Source organism: Pseudophryne corroboree, chromosome 1, assembly GCF_028390025.1.
Source record: "Pseudophryne corroboree isolate aPseCor3 chromosome 1, aPseCor3.hap2, whole genome shotgun sequence".
NCBI classification, from domain to species: domain Eukaryota; kingdom Metazoa; phylum Chordata; class Amphibia; order Anura; family Myobatrachidae; genus Pseudophryne; species Pseudophryne corroboree.
The window spans coordinates 449,181,377-449,202,580 of NC_086444.1; the positions used below are offsets into that span (position 1 = coordinate 449,181,377).

At 44.0% G+C, this 21,204-nt stretch overlaps 1 protein-coding gene across 1 annotated transcript in view; it reads right to left on the reverse strand.

Annotated features, from left to right (window-relative positions):
* The window catches only part of MMP14 (matrix metallopeptidase 14), a 35,385-nt gene extending 18,387 nt beyond the window's left edge, over positions 1–16,998 (reverse strand). Inside the window, exon 1 of the mRNA XM_063913574.1 lies at positions 16,580–16,998. Within this exon, the coding sequence (XP_063769644.1) occupies positions 16,580–16,660 (81 nt within the window). The 5' untranslated portion in view covers positions 16,661–16,998. The remainder of the gene's footprint in view (positions 1–16,579) is intronic.
* Positions 16,999–21,204: the final 4,206 nt, after the last annotated feature.

Below are 21,204 nucleotides of genomic sequence, written 5' to 3' on the forward strand. Positions count from 1 at the left end.
AGATCTTTCTTCACAGATGCAAACTGTGCGTGTTTGCATAAAGCGACTTTATACATTTTGCATATGTCTGTCCTATACTGTGGGACACAACTTGGTCAGATCTGTCCTTCCATGAAATAGGGCATTTTGGGGCATGAACTGAGTGGTGGCAAAGCGATTGCACTGAACCACCGTGACTTGGGAGTGTCATAGTGGTGGGTGTATAAAAAAAGTTCCATGTGTCATGCGTACAGAAAAAGCTGCGCTGGCCGGGAGCTACTCCTCAAGTGCAAAAGCATCGCTGATGTGCAATGCTTTTGCACTTCTGCAGGGGGGCCGGCACTGACATGCGGGGTGGGATAGCCCTGTGCTGGGCATCCCCCCACATGTGTATGGACATGATCGTAGCCCTGCACAATTTTGCAGGGCTACGATCAACTCGGAATGACTCCCATTAGTTGAACAGTTATTTGCATTAGCATAAAGTAGTAAATCATGCTTTCATCGCTGACTGCTGCTACACTTTGCATGTGACTCAGAATCAGCCATAAAGCTGCACTACCGCCTATTAAAGGTTCCTAAGGTGACCTGACCCCCAAGCCGGATCCTCAGAGCTTCTACGTGCAGTCATTTCTCACAGGTTTCTGTAAAACTGTAGGGGGATGGGGTGAGCAGGAAGACCAATCGTAAGTCACAATCTCTTGATACCTACAGTATGTACTGTATATATCTCAGGGCAAGGAACAGGTCTGGTTTTCACTGACCAGTGACCTCTTCTCATATCTATTGTGCTGTTCTCCAGCTTTTTGGTGTGATTTTGCGTGAGATGTCACAGGAGTCAACAATCCTTCTGTCTGCAGTATTTTTTTTTTATCTTGAGTGCAAAATGCAACATAAGAAACTGCTCCTATAGCGTTTGCATGAAAATACATTGTAGAACTGATTACGACAACAAAACAGATAATGGTAAACTAATTTATATGTTGGCGGATGTGACTGCATGTCCAGAGGTTTGGCTGCATAGTTGTATATTAGCAGGTCTAACATCTGCAAACCTCCTGACAATTCACATAGTGAGGGAAAGGAACTTACACTTACCGTAAAAAAGACATAATTTTTGCTTTATTATACACAAAGACATTCACACACCTCAGCAGATACAAAACAGGCGATTATATACAGCCACAAAAGCCACAGACCTCTTCCTACTGCCAGGGCCGGAGCTTCCACTAGGCAGCTTTAGGCAGCTGCCTAGGGGCGCCGGGACCTGAAGGGGCGGCTTGCTACATCTGCATGAAAAAGTTAGTGTGGTCCTACATCTCATAGCCGCAATCCCCCTCGTATCTACAGTAGCCGCGACTCCCAAGCTCCTGCGTTGCAGCATCCACCCGGCACAGGCAGTAACTTTGACAGCTCCTGGAGTCCTGGCTGGGGGTGACATGTGGCGCTGCTCTTCATTCCAGGCTCTTTCACAGACTACTCAGTCCCAACTCTGCATTGCAGCCTGCAGGTTAGGTGGCTGCACAGTGCACTCTCTGCATTTAATAAGAAAAGAGGGGGAGAGCAGCAGTCTGGGGGGGAGGGGGGGCGGAGATGGGCAGCTGCATGCACACAGATGGTGAAGGGGATAGAACAGAAGACATTTAAAATAGTGGAGTGGTGGGGGGGGGCAGCAGGAGACCACACGGACTGCGGAGATGGCGAGAAGGAAGCAGCCATGCAACAGACGGGGTGAGGGTCAGCAGCAGTATGCCTTTCTCCTGAAGAGCAGGTAGGGGCAGTAGGCAGAAGTTTTGCCTAGGGTGCCGAGAGACCTTGCACCGGCCCTGCCTACTGCTGTGGTACACAATGCCAATTAAGAAGTTGCTGGGTTTTATTTAAGCTGTTTCCATATTGTTGCCCCACCCGCCTTTGTTGGCAGCTTCTATTGGTTATTATTTGCTAAACATGACAAGAGTAAAGGTGCATACACACACTAGGCGATTTTGAGCTCAAAGTAGCTCACTTTTGGTGTTTTGAGCTACTTTGAGCTCAAAATCTCCTAGCGTGTATGGCCAGGCGATCAACGGTGAGCGCTAATGCGCGCTCCCGCATCATCGACAGCCGTCGCCATCCATCGGCCTGTTTTACCGGCCGAGTGAACCACTTTCCACAGTCTCCTACTGTGAAAAGTGGTTCACCTCCGTGAAAATCGCTGGGCCGGGTAAAAATCGCTCAGTGTGTATGCACTGTGCGATTTTCCGGTCAGCGATTTTCTCATCATCGCTCTGCATACACACTGGGCACAAATGTCCAGTGTGTATGTACCTTAAGTGACTAGCCTTCTTAAGAATTACCTGTGAATAATCATAGATTCAGTTTTGGAATGCTATAACACACCGATATTCAAAGAAGGACTATATACAAAGGACCATATACTGTAGAATGTCCAAGGTAATAACTGTAAATTCATGGTGGGCTTGATGTTCTGAAGCTCAGAAAAATGGCCGAGTGTCTGTTCTGTTATAAAACTTTTAAGGGATTAATATAAGGGCCACAGGTTCTAGTCCCACTCGGTTGGTGGCGTGGACATGTCTGCTAATAATATAATCAATTTTGATAAGAAATTCCTTGTTATCATGATTAGCTTTTATTAATAAGGTGCCACTTATTGCACACAGTGCTGTACAGGGTAAACATAAAAAAAAAACAACAGTATATAGGGGTATGCTGTCCGGAGCTCGACAGTGACATAGACACCAGTCATTTTGTTGACCTCATACGCTGTCGCCGGGATCCCAACACAGCTGAAACGCTGACTGGTGACCTTGTCACTGTCGACCTCCCATACCCAACCCAATATCAGAGAATATATGCAGTACACAAGGACAGACCATAGCATAAGTAACAAAAAGACTGGATTGGACAGATGACATGGGCAAGGGTAACGGTACTCACTGAAGTACCCAACATATAAACTAGCAATACAGTAAGAGTTGCTGAAGAGGGAATGAGACGGTGGTGCAGACAGTACTGGTGAGCTGGAGTGTGCAATGGAAGAACAAGAAGGGAGAATCCACTGGTGAATGCAATGTGGCTTGACTAAGCTACCATGGTGGTATTATGTGGCGATATAAAATAAAATTGACAGTTCTGCCAGTGATATCAGTGCATGTCTGGATAGGAGTCACACTTTACTTCAGAAGTTGAGACTGGGTTCAGTTGAAAGGTACAATAAGGGAGAGAATACATTGCGTTTGACCTATAGCTGTTCTGTATGATGATGTTAAAATAATGTTGTTTTGTGACTATTTCTGTCTTCCATGTACATATGTGCAGAGTAGACTAGAATATAGTGAGTGAATTCATGTTGTTTACCGTGTTTCCTTTTTACTAATATTTGAGACCTAAATCTGAAGAAGAAAAAACAGAATTGAGAGGCCTGTGTGGGTCTCAGCAGTAGATGAGAAGTAGGGCAGGCTGTGCCTTATGCTGATCTCTTTATGCATCTCACTCCCACTAAGAATCCTGCTCCCACTCAACTTTGGCTCCTGCTGGTGCATACTGATTGCAAGCACAGGCATGCAGGAATACAGATCCTGCTGGCCATGTATAATGAGCACAGGACGGGACTAATCTGTTCATGCACAAAGTCACAGTGCCATATATAATGTATGTGATAGCATGGATCTGGGGTCCCTACAAAGTGGCAGCAAGCCAGTCTCTAACAGCCTCTGGAAATACACCAATGATCAGGAACAAATTGACATGGGTGGTCATTCCGAGTTGTTCGCTCGCTAGCAGTTTTTAGCAGCCGTGCAAACGCTATGCCGCCTCCCACTGGGAGTGTATTTTAGCTTAGCAGAAGTGCGAACGAAAGGATCGCAGAGCGGCTACAAATTTTTTTTGTGCAGTTTCAGAGTAGCTCAAAACCTACTCAGCGCTTGGGATCACTTCAGACTGTTCAGTTCCTGTTTTGCCGTCATAAACACGCCCTGCGTTCGCCCAGCCACGCCTGCATTTTTCCAGGCACGCCTGCGTTTTTTCGAACACTCCCTGAAAACGGTCAGTTGACACCCAGAAACGCCCTCTTCCTGTCAATCACTCTGCGGCAACCAGTGCGGCTGAAAAGCTTCGCTAGACCTTGTGTAAAACTACATTGTTAGTTGTAACAGTACGTCCCGCGTGCGTATTGCGCCGCATACGCATGCGCAGAAGTGCAGTTTTTTTTTGCATCATCGCTGCACAGCGAATGAATGCAGCTAGCGATCAACTCGGAATGGCCGCCATTGTTCCCAGGCACATGATTGCTGCCATTCACTGATCACAATAAAAGCTTGAATATAATAACAAACTTTTACTAATGTACACCCCTTGCTATACCCTCACAGCCATTTTACCTGAAAGAAAGGTCACTGCTTGTTGTTGTAACAGACTAATTTGTGTCAAACAAATAGTATATATTTTACTGTATTTTATAAAATGACCCTGTTCCCAAAGTAACACCTTGTATGCCCATTAGAGTATGTACACAACTATGGAGAACTAGGCAACCAAATGTTCAGGTCATTTTCTAGTGGTGTGTAGTTGTGTATAAGTAAATATGGGAAGAATTATAGAACATTATATTTTTAATACTGTGAATATGACTCAATTTTGCCTACATAATGGCCTTAGAATAAAATATATATTTCATCCAATAAATTACCTTATGAATTTAGTGTTGATTTTACATTAAAAAAAAAAATAACACCCCACTGCTGCTTGCCCTATAGACACCTCCTAACCATCCCGCTTGCAGCAGGACAGGTCCGATTTGAGGGCACTGCCCTACTGGTATACCTATCTAGCTATATTCTCAGCAATGCCCAGAGAATATTTAATCCTTGATGATTACTATATTCCAATTATGTTCCAATTATGTTTCTGTACTTCTGTACACCTGATATCCCTCCCCCCCTTGTCCCTATTTCTTTTTTTTCTGTACCCCCTTTATACCCTATATCTATATGTTTGTGTAAAACTACAATCAAAGAACTTAAAATTGAAAATATTTAATCCTGTAAATTACCAAATGAAAGCCCTAAATCTACTGACCCCCACACAGACTGAAATTCCGATTTAGATATATAAGTAAATTATTCCCTAAGAAGGAAATTGTGCATAAAACGAAATTCTAGTCCTGTGATCTCTGGCCATTAAAGGGTTCAGAAACTGAACCGGTTGTCCAACTAGACACCTTATAATCTTTCCAATGACACAGCTACACATCCTGTACTATTTCTATCAACAATTTGTTCTCATCTTACCTTTCTTTTCTGTCCATCTGCAGTTTTGACCTGTACCTCTATCTATTCTACATCTCCTGTCCTCAAACTACCGCTACATTATAAGTAAACAATGCTTAATAATGAATAAATGTGACAAATGTTTTAGATCATGTTTTGAATTGATATTGGCTGTGAAACAGATTTTTTTTTCTATGCAAGATACACTTCCTGTCTGAAAGTCTACTGAATAAAATAATATCAACAAATGTGTGGTGGGGCGGCCAGACACCATTCTTCCTGGAAAGACTGCTTTGAGTTAAGCTGGGTACACATTAAACAATTTTTTTTTAACAATTTGCCAATTTCCGAGGGATCAAAAATCGTTCAAATCGTCAAATATGTACGTACTATTGTTCGCTCCCACGAGTCATCCATCACATCTTCAGATCTGAAGATGTGGCTGACGACCCCATAAACTTAGATGCGGTGTCACCAGATCGTGCGGTGTGTACTGGCCGCACGATATGTTGTTCCATTGCATCTGCCGTCGGCTGGGTATACAGGTAATCAATATCATACAGTATGTGTACCCAGCTGTAAGAACAATGTTGGGGTTGACAGCTCCTGAGGTAATCATACCCTTTCTGTGAAGTGGGAACCTTTTTTATATCCCTCAAATTATCTCAGACTGTCCCACGATAAGTGGTTTGACAATCTGTTTGGGAATCATTTTAGAAAATGTACTTTGCTGAAGTCATACCACTATGGGAACTGAAATGGATCTAAAATGAGACCAAATCTTACCCGCTATATCTTCAAGACAGCACTAACCAGGGCTACTATTGGGCTGGTCTAGGATTGTGCCCGTGAGAGATCTTCAAAGCTTCTATGACTGTCACTTTTTTCACCTACTGTATCTGGGGGGAAAAAGCTAGTGGACTTGGGGGTTTATGTGCTAAGCTTTTTAGAGAGATAGAGTGGACGGAGATAAAGTACCAGCCAACCAGATCCTAACTGTCATTTTTCAAACACAGCCTGTGACATGGAAGTTAGGAGCTGATTGGCTGGTACTTTATCTCCGTCCGCTTTATCTCTCTCCAAGGCTTAGTACATAGACCCCTCAGTGGTAGCTGAGCAGACATGGGACTCAGTCAATATAGCTTCTTTAGGGTAGGATAGTCTAGTAGGCTTTTTGGGGCCTACAGAACCGCATTGCAGTATGTGAGTATTATGCCCGGATTTAGCGATCTACACCCGCAGGGAAAGGGCTCCCTGCAATGTTTTCAGAGTGATAGCCGGACTCATGCGCACTCTTCCGATGGGTTTAGCTGAAGGGGCCAAGCTCGGGAATGCTTTACATTCTGAGGCTTGGGAAATCTGACATAACCACAATCCCCACAGCAGCAGCTGCTGTAGGAAATGGAGGGGCCACAGCATATATTGGAGATATCTGCTGTGATCCCTTCTTCATACATGGGGGTGATACTAAATATATGTGGTTAAACCCTGAAAATGTGTTTTCGGGGAATAATAAACCACAATTATTTAATAATAAATGGGCCACTATATAGGGTGAACTTTCTTGCATTTATTATTGAGTATATAGTGTGTGTGTGTGTGTGTGTGTGTGTGTGTGTGTGTGTGTGTGTGTGTGTGTGTGTGTGTGTGTGTGTGTGTGTGTGTGTGTGTGTGTGCGTGTGTATATTGACAGTAAACTATAGCTGAACCTTCCAGCTGTTTGCCTAAGCAATTCTGAACCGACTGAGGTTCCAGGATTCCTCAGTCAGAGCATGAGGCTTCCTTCTGATAGGTAGACCAACTAAGTTCAGCTGTTGCCAGAAAACTAACATTACCCTGGTATTATTTAGTTGCTGTATTATAACTACCATGGGCCCTTACTCCATATATCCATAATGTAATTTTCACATGGCTGCTGTGCCACCATCTGTGAGCTACTCATAACCTGCTGTGCAGCGCTGTAGTCTCAGACCAGGGGGTAAATGTAATAGGGTGCGAGAAGCCAGAGGTGTTTTTTAACAAACAAAAAAAGCACACACACGCATTGTTAGTATTAGACGTACTTAGCAATTCTCTGTGTAAGTGGAGAGACAGGGGAAAGGCACAGAGTATACCCAGTTAGTATACGTAAAATATTTATGCATATACTTACAACTGACCACAGTACTGTTATCAAATAATAGTAAAGGCATGACAAGCGTAATGGCCCCACATATCATTTGTAAGGAAGGCTGACCAGTATACATAAAAAATGTGTAAAAGATACTTAGGGCTCAATCCTTAGTCGAGATTTACTCACAGGTGCAAAAAAGTGCAGCTATACTATATGCTGCATCTATGATACTTCTGGATTCACAGACTTTTTTTGCACCCCGTGGGGCTAAGTACAAAAATATAGCAAATCTGGGGCAAGATAGGGGCTTGTTGCTATTGCTGCTGTTTACATGCCGTTGCAATGGCAGCTCGCCCCCCTCACATGCAGGGGAAAGGTAATGGGACTGAAACCTTTGTTCTTTTCAGGTCTATCAGAAGCTCACGGAATGTATATTTATATGCTGTAATGGACAAGAAAGGTGCTTTACATACTAATAAGCTACGCTTGACTCAATTCAATGAAATGTTTTTATGTTCACTGCACACTCGTAAGATAATTTATTGCGATTACAGCAGAACACACTTGTGAGCAGCAATTCCTGATGACTGATTGTACCAGAGCGAAGTTCTAGAATGATTTGCATCCTGGAGACTAGGGGGTACGTTTACTAAAGCTTCTAAAAATTAAAAGTGGTGATGTTGCTCATAGCAACCAATCAGATTCTGTCTGTCATTTGTCTACTGCATCCCAGAAAATGATAGACAGAATCTGATTGGTTGCTATGGGCAACATCACCCCTTTTCAATTTTAGAAGCTTTAGTAAATATCCCCCTAAGATATTTTTAATTTTAGCAGCCCTCATATAAACCTATATGTAATATCAGTTGGAGTCCCATGTACCTACATCTGGGTGGTACTTAATATTTGTGGGTACCCTCCAAAAATGGGTCTTTGACAAATACGCCCCACAGAAACAGAGCAAGGACACTGGAGGGTAAGCTGGGCACACACCTGATAGTAGGAGAACAGGTGTGATACACTTTACCAGTGTTTGGGATGCTGGCAATCAGAATACCGACCTTGGCATCCCGGGTGAACAGCTGCAGTGTTTACTGTAGGGTGTGTATGCAGAGCTGATGCAGGAGTGTTAGCTGATAAATGGCTTATAACGCTCCTGCAATGGTCAGGATTGGGAGGTCGCATATTATGTGCTGTTTAATATTTATTGGGCCGACCTCCTGATCCCATGGAAGCCAGTACACACATATATAAATCACATCAGTATTGCATATGTGTGTATGGGTGTCAGCAGCAGGTCATGCCAGGGACACACTACTTTGCTGATTGGTGTGTACCCAGCATTACAGTGACACCCATAATGAGTACTGTACAGTGAGTTCTCTGGATAATGTGGTTATTTTTTATTCACTCAAAATGTATCAGATTTAAAACCTAGAAATCATTTTTAATTGGGTGTCCATCTTCTGCCTCCTCAAAATACGTGTGTGATATGAACATGGATTTGTGAAGGCCTGCGCTGAAAGTGACCTAAGGGGGTAATTCAGATCTGATCGCAGCAGCAAATTTGTTAGCTAATGGGCATAACCAAGGGCCTAGGGGGTCATTCCGAGTTGTTCGCACCAAGCAACTTTTTGCTGCTGGTTCGATCAACTAATTTCCGCCTATGGGGGAGTGTATTTTAGCATAGCAGGGCTGCGATCGCTTGTGCAGCCCTGCTAAGCTAAAAAGTTTCTCTTTAAATAAGAACATCCCTGGACATACTTACCCTGTGCGACGATCTCAGCGATGATGGAGCCGGCTTTGATGTCAGACATCCGCCCTCTGTTCTCCTGGACACTCCTGCGTTTTCCTTACCACTCCCCGAAACGGCCGCCAACGGACAGGTGGCCACGGAATGCCTTCCTTCTGTCAAAGTTTTTTGCGGTCGCCGCTGCGACCACTTTCTTCGTTTCCAGCGTCGTAGCTGTCGCCGGGCAACGACGCACGTGCGCAATGCGCATGCCGTGCGTGCGCAGTTCTGACCCAATCGCACCGCTGTGAGGAAGTGCAGCGTGCGATCGGGTCGGAATGACTCCCCTAATGCAGACCTGATTGTAGCAGCAAATTTGTTAGCAGTTGGGCAAAACCATGTTGCACTGCAGGGGGGGCAGATATAACATGTGCAGAAAAAGTTAGATTTGGGTGGGGTGTGTTCAAACTGAAATCTAAATTGCAGTGTAGAAATAAAGGGGGGTACACACGGAGAGATCCATGCTTAAATTCTAAGCAATCTGACTAGATGGTGAAAATGGCGCAGTGGATATTTTCTCAGAGTTCTGCGCATGTGCAGTAGAGAAATCTCTGGGAAGATGGCTGCCGCGCCATTTTCCCGGAGATCTGCGCATGCGCAGTAGAGTCTGAGCTCAGACTCTACAGCTCAGACTCAACAGCACTCCTGCAGAGAGGAGGGGGCCCGTATGTAGGAGGCAACACATGGGCCTCCTCCTCTCTTAAAACGTCCCTGCCCACAGCGATAGCGATTTGCAGTCCCGCACGTCGCTGTCGCCGGTACTAGATTGGCCTGCTGGGTGAAATGAATGCCCCCCCCCCCCTTCGCTCAGCACACATCACGCTGTGTGCTGAGCGGGGGAGAGATGTGTGCTGAGCGGTATGTGCTAGATCGCTCAACACACATCTTTCCCCATGTGTACTGGCCTTATAGCAGCCAGTATTTACCCTGCACAGAAAAAATATAACCCACCCAAATCTAACTATCTCTGCACATGTTATATCTACCCCACCCTGCTGTGCACATAATTTTGCCCATTAGCTAACAATTTGCTGCTGCGATCAGATCTGAATTAGGCCCTAGTTTTTCCAATACATGGAAGGGGCCCATTTTTAGGACACTGCACATCAATGGCCCCAATCTTTCACTCTCCATACTGTCCTGTAATTAGATACATTTGGCATGAACTACGCAGTTTGTACCAGACATTGAATGTAAAAGTAAAAAGAAATGATTTTCTCTAGTAGAAACTGAAAAGTCCTTTAAGTTTAAAAATGTGTTCCATGGTCTGCTAATGATGAATAATAGCCTGGCAAGTTTTCATTGCTGACCTCAGCTGACTTTCAGCACAAGCTTATAAATATATTCTAAAATAGTTGTGCATGTAGCCTAATACTCATTCTCCAAAAACAGCAGATACTTAGGAATAATCAGCATATCAGCAAACACTAATCATGCACTTCTGAATATTTCCTCTGTAATCACTGGTTAATACTGGCAAATACAAAATCATTGCTGTTCTCTCCTGAGAGAAAACCAGAAATGACGCTGGTGCAGTAGGAAAACAAACATAGTAGAATGGATTAAAAAAATTAAAAAAAAAAAACACACACGCACGCACATACAAACAAAAACCTTTAGATAGCAATGGCCTCCATGAAACTATTTTACCATTAAAGGGCCAGTAACACAAAATAGAGCTTCTTCAATTTACATAGATTTTAGTGACAGCTTACGAAGAGCTCTTACATAAAGTGCATATAACACATTTTGTTATGTTACAGCCTTATTCCAAAATGGAATAAATTAATTTTTGTCCTCAAAATTCTATACACGATACCCCATAATGACAACGTGAAATGTATTTATTTTTAGATTTTTGCAAATTTATTAAATTACTAAGAAATCACATGTACATAAGTTTTCACAGCCTTTGCGATGAAGGTCAAAATTGAGCTCAGGTGCATCTTGTTTCAACTGATCATCCTTGAGATGTTCCTACAGCTTAACTGGAGTCCACCTGTGGTAAATTCAGTTGATTGGACATGATTTGGGAAGGCACACACCTGTATAAGGTCCCACACTCGATAGTGCATGTCTGAGCACAAACCAAGCATGAACTCAAAGAAATTGTCTGTAGACTTCCGAGACAGGATTGTCTCGAGGCACAAATCTGGGGAAGGGTACAGAAAAATATCTTCCGCTTTGAAGGTCCCAATGAGCACAGTGGCCTCCATCATTCATAAATGGAAGAAGTTCGGAACCATCAGGACTCTTCCTAGAGCTGGCCGGCCATCTAAACTGAGCGATTGGCGGAGAAGGGCCCTAGTCAGGGAGGTGACCAAGAACCCGATGGTCACTCTGGCAGAGTTACAGATTTCCTCTGTGGAGAGAGGAGAACCTTCCAGAAGGGCAACCATCTCTGCAGCAATCCACCAATCAGGCCTGTATGGTAGAGTGGCCAGACGGAAGCCACTTCTTAGTAAAAAGCACATGGTAGCCCGCCTGGACTTTGCCAAAATGCACCTGAAGGACTCACAGACCATGAGAAACAAAATTCTCTGGTCTGATGAGACAAAAATTGAACCCTTTGGCGTCAATGCCAGGCGTCATATTTGGAGGAAACCAGGCACTGCTCATCACCAGGCCAATACCATCCCTACAGTGAAGCATGGTGGTGGCAGCATCATGCTGTGGGGATGTTTTTCAGTGGCAGGAACTGGGAGACTAGTCTGGATATCGGGAAAGATGAATGCAGCAATGTACAGAGACATCCTGGATAAAAACCTGCTCCAGAGCGCTCTTGACCTCAGACTGGGGTGACGGTTCATCTTTCAGCAGGACAACGACCCTAAGCACACAGCCAAAATATTAAAGGAGTGGCTTCAGGACAACTCTGTGAATGTCCTTGAGTGGCCCAGCCAGAGCCCAGACTTGAATCCGATTGAACATCTCTGGAGAGATCTGAAAATGGCTGTGCACTGTTGCTTCCCATCCATCCTGATGAAGTTTGAGAGGTGCTGCAAAGAGGAATGGGCGAAACTAACCAAAGATAGGTGTGCCAAGCTTGTGGCATCATATTCAAAAAGACTTAAGACTATAATTTCTGCCAAGGGTGCATCAACAAAGTATTGAGCAAAGGCTGTGAATACTTATGTACATGTGATTTCTTAGTTTTTGATTTTTAATAAATTTGCAAATATCTCAAAAAAACTTGTCATTATGGGGTATTGTGTGTAGAATTTTGAGAGGAAAAAATTAATTTATTCCAGTTTGGAATAAGGCTATAACTTAACAAAATGTGGAAAAAGTGAAGCGCTGTGAATACTTTCCGGATGCACTGTATACAAATTAATGTAATTAATGATGGATGGATGATTAATCATTAATGATGGATGATTCTTAAAACTGCTGTCCACTTTTAGACAAGCTACTCTTATTTTTACCTGTTCTGACAATGTAGGGCAGTATGGATGGTGTAATGGTTAGCATTACTGCCTCACAGCACTGAGGTCATGGGATCGATTCCCACCATGGCCCTAACTGTGTGGAGTTTGTATATTCTCCACGTACATGCGTGGGTTTCCTCCGGGTTCTCTGGTTTCCTCACACAATCAAAAAATATATATTGGCAGGTTAATTGGCCCCCAACAAAATTAACCCTAGCTTGAATAAATGTGTGTGTACATATGGTAAGGAATATAGATTGTAAGCTCCACTGGGGCAGGGACTGATCTGAATGGCCAAATATTCCCTGCCTAGGTGCCAATGGCCAAATGTTCCCTGCCTAGGTGCCAAATGGACTCTAATCCTCAGGAATAGGGCAGCTGAATATGAATATGCCACTTCATTCAGCTCTACTACAGAGAAATGCATGTGTTGCACTGTTAGATACAGTGGCCACAGGTAAAGTTTGGCTACAAAGCAGGCACCCTCTACTTGCAAAATTAGCATGCTGAGTGTTCAAAAGTATAACACACATTAATTTATACATCTAATAGAATAAATACGTATTAGCAGCAATTGTGCAGTCTCAGTTTTAGCTATATGCAGTTAGTCACTATTCTGTGAGGGGGAAAAAATGATGGTAATTACTGTACCTGTCAATGCAGTGATTTTGGTTCTCTCTTAGGGGCCCTACACACTCGGCGATGCGCCGCCGAGGTGCCCGACGGCCGATACGGCCGACGAGCAACCCGGCGGCGGGGGGGCAGTGACGGGGGGAGTGAAGTTTCTTCACTCCCCCCGTCACCCGGCTACATTGAAGTGCAGGCAAATATGGACGAGATCGTCCATATTGGCCTGCATGCACAGCCGACGGGAGACCAGCGATGAACGAGCGCGGGGACGCGCATCGTTCATCGCTTAAGTCTCCACACTGAAAGATATGAACGAGTTCTCGTTCATTTATGAACGAGATCGTTCATATCTTTCAGAATATCGCCAAGTGTGTAGGGCCTATTACAGGTGCTGATAACAATATTTTTAGAGTCACCTGTTCTACACATAAAAAGACTGAGGAACCCCTGACTGGATGTTGATTTATAGTGTACAGAACATAACTACAACAGTACTGTACATAATGACAGCTCCAACAAGTGGCTATTGTGAATTATTGTCATTTCTGAATCATATAAAAGAGGATAATGCTAGATCACCCTGTTTGGTGTAGTGACCCACTCTTTGGATCACAACCTGTATATTCAAATATCTGCTCTCTATATTAAGCCAAACCACAACTGGGTGAATATGTTCAGTAAGAGCTAGTGAGACCTCCTACATGAGCGGTGTTTGTGGAAACTCCTAAAATTAATTAGATTTCATCTGTACTCAGTAAAAAAAAATGTATCCTGTTTTGGTTTGTATTATTTCAGGTGTCTTGGATTACAATCACTGCTGCAAATTCCTCTGGCAGTTCCAACTTGCACATTAGTAACATTTACATTTAAGGCCTGACCCAGAAGAATGCAGATGAGGTTAAGTAGTCACTGCATAAACAGATGATTAAACCCTGCCTGTCAGCAGTATACTGTAGATGAGGCATCACAGGGGAAATACATGAATCTGCACAATATGGACTAAAGCCGCATCACTCCTTATACAGAAGTAGTACCTTTCCTCATTCATTGGCCTGGAATGTAATAGATGCTAACATAAGCAATTTATGAGGGCAGTCTGGTGATGCATTTAAAATTGTTCCTGGAACAATTAACATCAAATACTAAATCGTGTGTCTTTGCTTAAATCTGGAGCAAAGCTACAAAGGAAAACTTAACCCTGTGTGTGAAACAGAAGTATTTACTAGGTTTAAATTTAATGGAACCATGTTATTCTTCATTTTGTATTCCATTGAGGTGTTATATGCTTCCAGTCATAAAAGGATCACCATTTGGAAAGCACAAGACACGCTATATAAAAACTACTGGTAACATTCTATCAGATACCATGAAAGAACATGTGCTGTGTGCCCTTGTAATTACATTTCCTATGCAGTGTATGAGCTGTTGTTCTATAGCAGGCTTTCCCAACCACGGTCCTCAAGGCACACTAACAGTGCATGTTTTAGTGATATCCAGGCTTCAGCACAGGTGACTTAATTAGTAGCTCAGTTATTTTGAGTTAACCATCTGTGCTGCAGCCTGGATATCACTAAAACCTGCACTGTTGGTGTGCCTCGAGGACCATGGTTGGGAAAGCCTGTTCTATAGTATCCACTATTATACAGTTATCCTGCTGACAGTGGCAGACTGCAGTGTCCTTCGATGTTACATGCAGGAAGTCAATAATGGACAGGGAAAAACACTCCCCCCACATCTAAAATACATGAGCTTCCCATTATATGACAAGGATAAGGCAAGAAATCACTCAGAAGGAAACATTTCTAGCGATTTATGGTAAAAAATAACATAACTATAGAAATACATGGTGACTACTGTAATCACTTATCAATAATGGCTGTGGTGAGCTCCAAAGCTTATAAATGGGAATCATGTCAGCTCACTCCGGCATTCTGACCAAATCCTTGGATCACACCACAGAAATAGTTTGGATCATCTGCAAGATTTTTACATGTATGTGTGTGATTATTACCCATCTTTCTTTTTTAAATAGGTTTTTATTTTATGGGTGGGTGGTTCTTTTCATCTTATGGTAAGTGTCAGTGAATGTTTTGTCGTTGCACCAGATGAAGCGGTTATACATATTTCCTGGAAATAAATGCTACTGCAGCATTCACAGGACACACAGCCTGTTGTTGAGCCCCATGTCTCTGGCTAGCTAGGACAAGGAGACCAAAGAAAAGCTGTCTGTTCAAACAGAAGATCCTCCAAGCGGCCTCTCTCTCCTCCTCCTCCTCAGTCCTCCCACAATGACTCTCCTCATTCAGCCGCCTCCTAAACTCACAGCCACACTTTCTTCTAGATACTCTGCGTTCTGCTCGCAACATTGTAACAACTTCTCACCAGCAAAGTTGGACGAAGTAAATTAAAATCTTGCTGATTGCAGAACAGCAGCACTTATAAAGTAAACCCCGTGAGTCAGCTAATGCAGCAGACCCTGGATTCGAGTTGGGATTTCTCATCTCACAAGTCACAGTCTAGCTACCTTCTGCTCCCTTCCCCTCTTTCAGCAACCCATAAGTGTCACCCTCTGCAGCCTGAGACTGGATTCTGCTGCTCTAAGAAAGTCTCCGAGCTTACTCTTCCAAAATTGTCCTGATTCTTCTAGACAACACTTCTTATTTCCCACTCATTAGCTTAGTTCTCTTATCTCACTCCCATTTCTTCTTACTCATTAGGGGTAATTCTGAGTTGATCGCAGCAGCAAGTTTGTTAGCAATTGGGCAAATCCATGTGCACTGCAGGGGGGGCAGATATAACATTTGCAGAGAGAGTTAGTTTTGGGTGGGTTATTTTGTTTCTGTGCAGGGTAAATACTGGCTGCTTTATTTTTACACTGCAATTTATATTTCAGTTTGAACACACCCCACCCAAATCTAACTCTCTCTGCACATGTTATATCTGCCCCCCCTGCAGTGCACATGGTTTTGCCCAATTGCTATCAAAATTGCTGCTGCGATCAACTCAGAATTAGGCCCATTGTCCTTATGCTGTGCAACTTTCCTCTGCTCTATTCTTTGTTATACAGTCCCACTCCCATAGCATCAGAATTCCCTGTAAACTTCTGTTGCCTTCTTATTCACTTCAATGCCAGGACTCTCCCCCTTTTCCTCCTTCTCTCACCCTAAACATTGACTCTCTTCCAGAGAGCACATTTCCAGGTTTTAACAGGATTCATGTGTGACCTCAGATTCCAAGGAGAGCCCAGAATGACTTCTCCAGGAGGGAGGGAAAGGAGAGAACGGTTTCAAGGAAATATATCAATATCTGAATATATACATATACTAATAAGTGTGATAGATAGATAGATAGATAAATACTTGATTCTCACCTCTGGGCTGAACTTGGCAATACTTGATTTGTGCACAATAGACAGCAGGAGCCATATCCAGATTGCATGTAGGGATGTCATTCTCAGTTAGGGTCTGCACTCAGTCTCTTACAGTGTTGGAGGTGGGGAGTTGGAAAACTCAAAGCTATGAGTCTTTTGTCCTGTGCTCTCCCACCTCCACTTTTCTCAGCTCAGTTTCAACTACTGTCTCCTGTAACTTCCCGGCTTTACTCTCGGTGGTCTTCTTCCACACTCATCCACTCTTCTTCCCCTCCTCCATTCACTCTGTCAACCTCTTCTTACACTCCCTTCCTTTGCGAAGTCTCTCTCCTGTAGTTTCTTTCTTTCTCCCTCCCCTAATTTTATCTCCCTCTTTTTCAAACAGTGCTCTCCCACTCTCTGCCCTCCCTCTCACTTCTTTCTTTTTCAGACTGCAGACGTGGTCTATACTCCCACTGAAGATTTGGGAAAGAAAAATTTGAATGCTTCACAGTTTATTGCCCCACCTAGTGGAGAACACAAGATGCCAATTTAGCAAGTCACCATTCCCACCTAATGCATGCATCCTTAAATAAAGATAAGTTTCTCATGCGACAGGACATAGTTTTTGGAATAATAAAGTCATTCTTAGCCTGAAATCTAATGCTATGGAAAACAAGTTTTACGTACATTTGATTATTGAATGAAAAAATGTAACCTTATTTTGTGCAATAATATTAAGAAATAAATATTTATTTTCTTTCTTTAAGCAACTTATTGGAAATCAAATGTTGATGGTACTTCCCCTTTGTTAAGAGTTCTGTTTAAAATATTTGTGGCTAGTGGTCAGGGTGTGGCAAATCTATAATGCCTTCAGGCTTCAGTGGGGAGTTATATGTCGGTCGCTATAAACACTGTCAACAACAAACTCACCAAGCATTTATTTCATAAAATGATGTAAAAACTGCAGTTTCTGCATAATTTATGAATTGTTGCTATGTACTATTAGCCTAATGCAGGAGATTTCACTGAAATCTACCACAGAAGAATAATTAGCGCTGCGGACGCAGTCCCCATTATTATCAATGGGGGCACGGTCTCACCCCTATGTACCAAGCTCCGAAAAGCTTTTCTGAGTTTGGCTCTGTTGGTTTATGCCATATTTGGATTAGTTAAACGGTAAACCGCTTTATGCCTATGGAGGCGGGATGTTACAATTCCCGTCCCACAACCTCCACCCAGCTCTGGAAACTGACACCGTCATCAGCATCGCAATTCAATTGCGATCGCATTGTTGTCCCCGCAAAATAAGTGATGCCCCCTGCCTATGCAGCGCGGTCATCTTACCTACTGCAGCGGCCATGTGTGATGTCACGTGGCTGCCCCAAAAATGGCCCAAACCCGCCCCTGTTTTCAGTGTCATGTTCCCCCCTTGCAACGCTGGATGTCAGTCAGCCAGAGGTGTTCACATTACTCAGGTGTGAGCGCACTGGGATGATGTTCTGGAGTAAGGGCCCTTATACTAATTTTTTTTTAACACTGGATTTAGGTGCAAAATTTGTAATAACCCATAACATAAATCAGTCACTTTTTAATTACCTAATTTGACCCCAACAGATAATGCTAATTTGTTAATATGATTATTTGCAAATTTGGCACCTAAATGCTATGTTCATAGATTTGCCATATTGTCGGGTATAACAGTTCTGACTGACATACCAATAAAAAAAAATACAAAAATACTCCATCTTCAAGACCATAGTAATCATCATTGTTTATTTAAAAGGAACTACAGATTCTGCAGCAACATATATATATTGAATAACATATAAAAATACAAATACAAATAAGCCAGGACCAACAAACATTAGTAAAAATCAATACAATATAAAAGATAAATACAAGCTAAACAAACAATATTAATGCAAATTAAGATAATACAAATCAATGCAAGATAAAGAGACAAATGGAACAATGGAAACAAATCCGATGAGGAAACAGAATGTAGGGAGTGCCATGTTTGTGAGAGAGAATATTGAAAAAGGTTGGGAAATAAAACAGAAATTATATTGTTGGAGGGAAATGAGTGGAAAAATAAGAATTTACTCACCGGTAATTCTATTTCTCGTAGTCCGTAGTGGATGCTGGGGACTCCGTAAGGACCATGGGGAACAGACGGCTCCGCAGGAGACTGGGCACAATTAAAGAAAGATTCAGGACTATTTGGTGTGCACTGGCTCCTCCCCCCATGACCCTCCTCCAGACCCCAGTCAAGATACTGTGCCCGGAAGAGCTGACACAATAAGGAAGGATTTTGAATCCCGGGTAAGACTCATACCAGCCACACCAATCACACCGTACAACTCGTGATATGAACCCCGGTTAACAGTATGATAACAACGGAGCCTCTGAACAGATGGCTCGCAATAACAACCCGATTTGTGGAACAATAACTATTTACAAGTATTGCAGACAATCCGCACTTGGGATGGGCGCCCAGCATCCACTACGGACTACAAGAAATAGAATTACCGGTGAGTAAATTCTTATTTTCTCTGACGTCCTAGTGGATGCTGGGGACTCCGTAAGGACCATGGGGATTATACCAAAGCTCCCAAACGGGCGGGAGAGTGCGGATGACTCTGCAGCACCGAATGAGCAAACTCAAGGTCCTCCTCAGCCAGGGTATCAAATTTGTAAAATTTAGCAAAAGTGTTAGACCCTGACCAAGTAGCCGCCCGGCAAAGTTACAGTGCCGAGACCCCTCGGGCAGCCGCCCAAGATGAGCCCACCTTCCTTGTGGAGTGGGCTTTTACTGATTTTGGCTGCGGTAGTCCTACCGCAGAATGCGCAAGCTGAATAGTGTTACAAATCCAGCGAGCAATGGTCTGCTTAGAAGCAGGAGCACCCAGCTTATTGGGTGCATACAGGATAAACAGCGAATCAGTTTTCCTGACTCCAGCCGTCCTGGAAACATAAATTTTCAGGGCCCTGACTACGTCCAGCAACTTGGAATCCTCCAAGTCCCTAGTAGCCGCAGGCACCACAATAGGTTGGTTCAAGTGAAACGCTGATACCACCTTCGGGAGAAACTGAGGACGAGTCCTCAACTCTGCCCTATCCATATGGAAAATCAGATAAGGGCTTTTACACGACAAAGCCGCCAATTCTGATACACGCCTGGCCGAAGCCAGGGCCAACAACATGACCACTTTCCACGTGAGATATTTCAAATCCACGGTTTTAAGTGGCTCGAACCAATGTGACCTCAGGAATCCCAAAACCACATTGAGATCCCAAGGTGCCACAGGAGGCACGTAAGGAGGCTGAATATGCAGAACTCCCTTGACAAAAGTCTGAACTTCAGGCAACGAAGCCAGTTCCTTTTGAAGAAAATCGACAAGAGCCGAAATCTGGACCTTAATGGACCCCAATTTGAGGCCCATCGTCACCCCTGCTTGCAGGAAATGCAGGAAACGACCCAGTTGAAATTCCTCCGTTGGGGCCTTCCTGGCCTCACACCAAGCCACATATTTCCGCCAAATGCGGTGATAGTGGGTTGCAGTCACATCCTTCCTGGCCTTGATCAGAGTAGGAATGACTTCCTCCGGAATACCTTTTTCCTTCAGGATCCGGCGTTCAACCGCCATGCCGTCAAACATAGTCGCGGTAAGTCTTGGAACAGGCAGGGCCCCTGCTGCAGCAGGTCCCGCCTTAGCGGTAGAGGCCATGGGTCCTCTGAGAGCATCTCTTGAAGTTCCGGGTACCAAGTTCTTCTTGGCCAATCCGGAACCACGAGTATAGTTCTCACTCTTCCCCTTCGTATTATTCTCAGCACCTTGGGAATAAGAGGCAGAGGGGGAAACACGTAAACCGACTGGTACACCCACGGTGTCACTAGAGCGTCCACAGCTATCGCCTGAGGGTCCCTTGACCTGGCGCAATATCTTTTTAGCTTTTTGTTGAGGCGGGACGCCATCATATCCACCTGTGGTCTTTCCCAACGGTTTACAATCAATCGGAAGACTTCTGGATGAAGCCCCCACTCTCCCGGGTGAAGGTCGTGTCTGCTGAGGAAGTCTGCTTCCCAGTTGTCCACACCCGGAATGAACACTGCTGACAGTGCTAGCACGTGATTTTCCGCCCATCGGAGAATCCTTGTGGCTTCTGCCATTGCCCTCCTGCTTCTTGTGCCGCCCTGTCTGTTTACATGGGCGACCGCCGTGATGTTGTCTGATTGGATCAGAACCGGTTTGTTTTGAAGCAGGGGACTTGCTTGGCATAGGGCATTGTAAATGGCTCTTAGCTCCAGGATATTTATGTGTAGTGAAATCTCCTGATTTGACCACAGCCCTTGGAAATTTCTTCCCTGTGTGACTGCTCCCCAGCCCCGAAGGCTGGCATCCGTGGTCACCAGGACCCAGTCCTGTATTCCGAATCTGCGGCCCTCTAGTAGATGAGCCCTCTGCAGCCACCACAGTAGTGACACCCTGGTCCTTGCCGACAGGGTTATCCGCTGCTGCATCTGGAGATGCGACCCGGACCATTGGTCCAACAGGTCCCACTGGAAAATCCTTGCGTGGAACCTTCCGAATGGAATTGCTTCGTACGAAGCTACCATTTTTCCCAGTACTCGCGTGCATTGA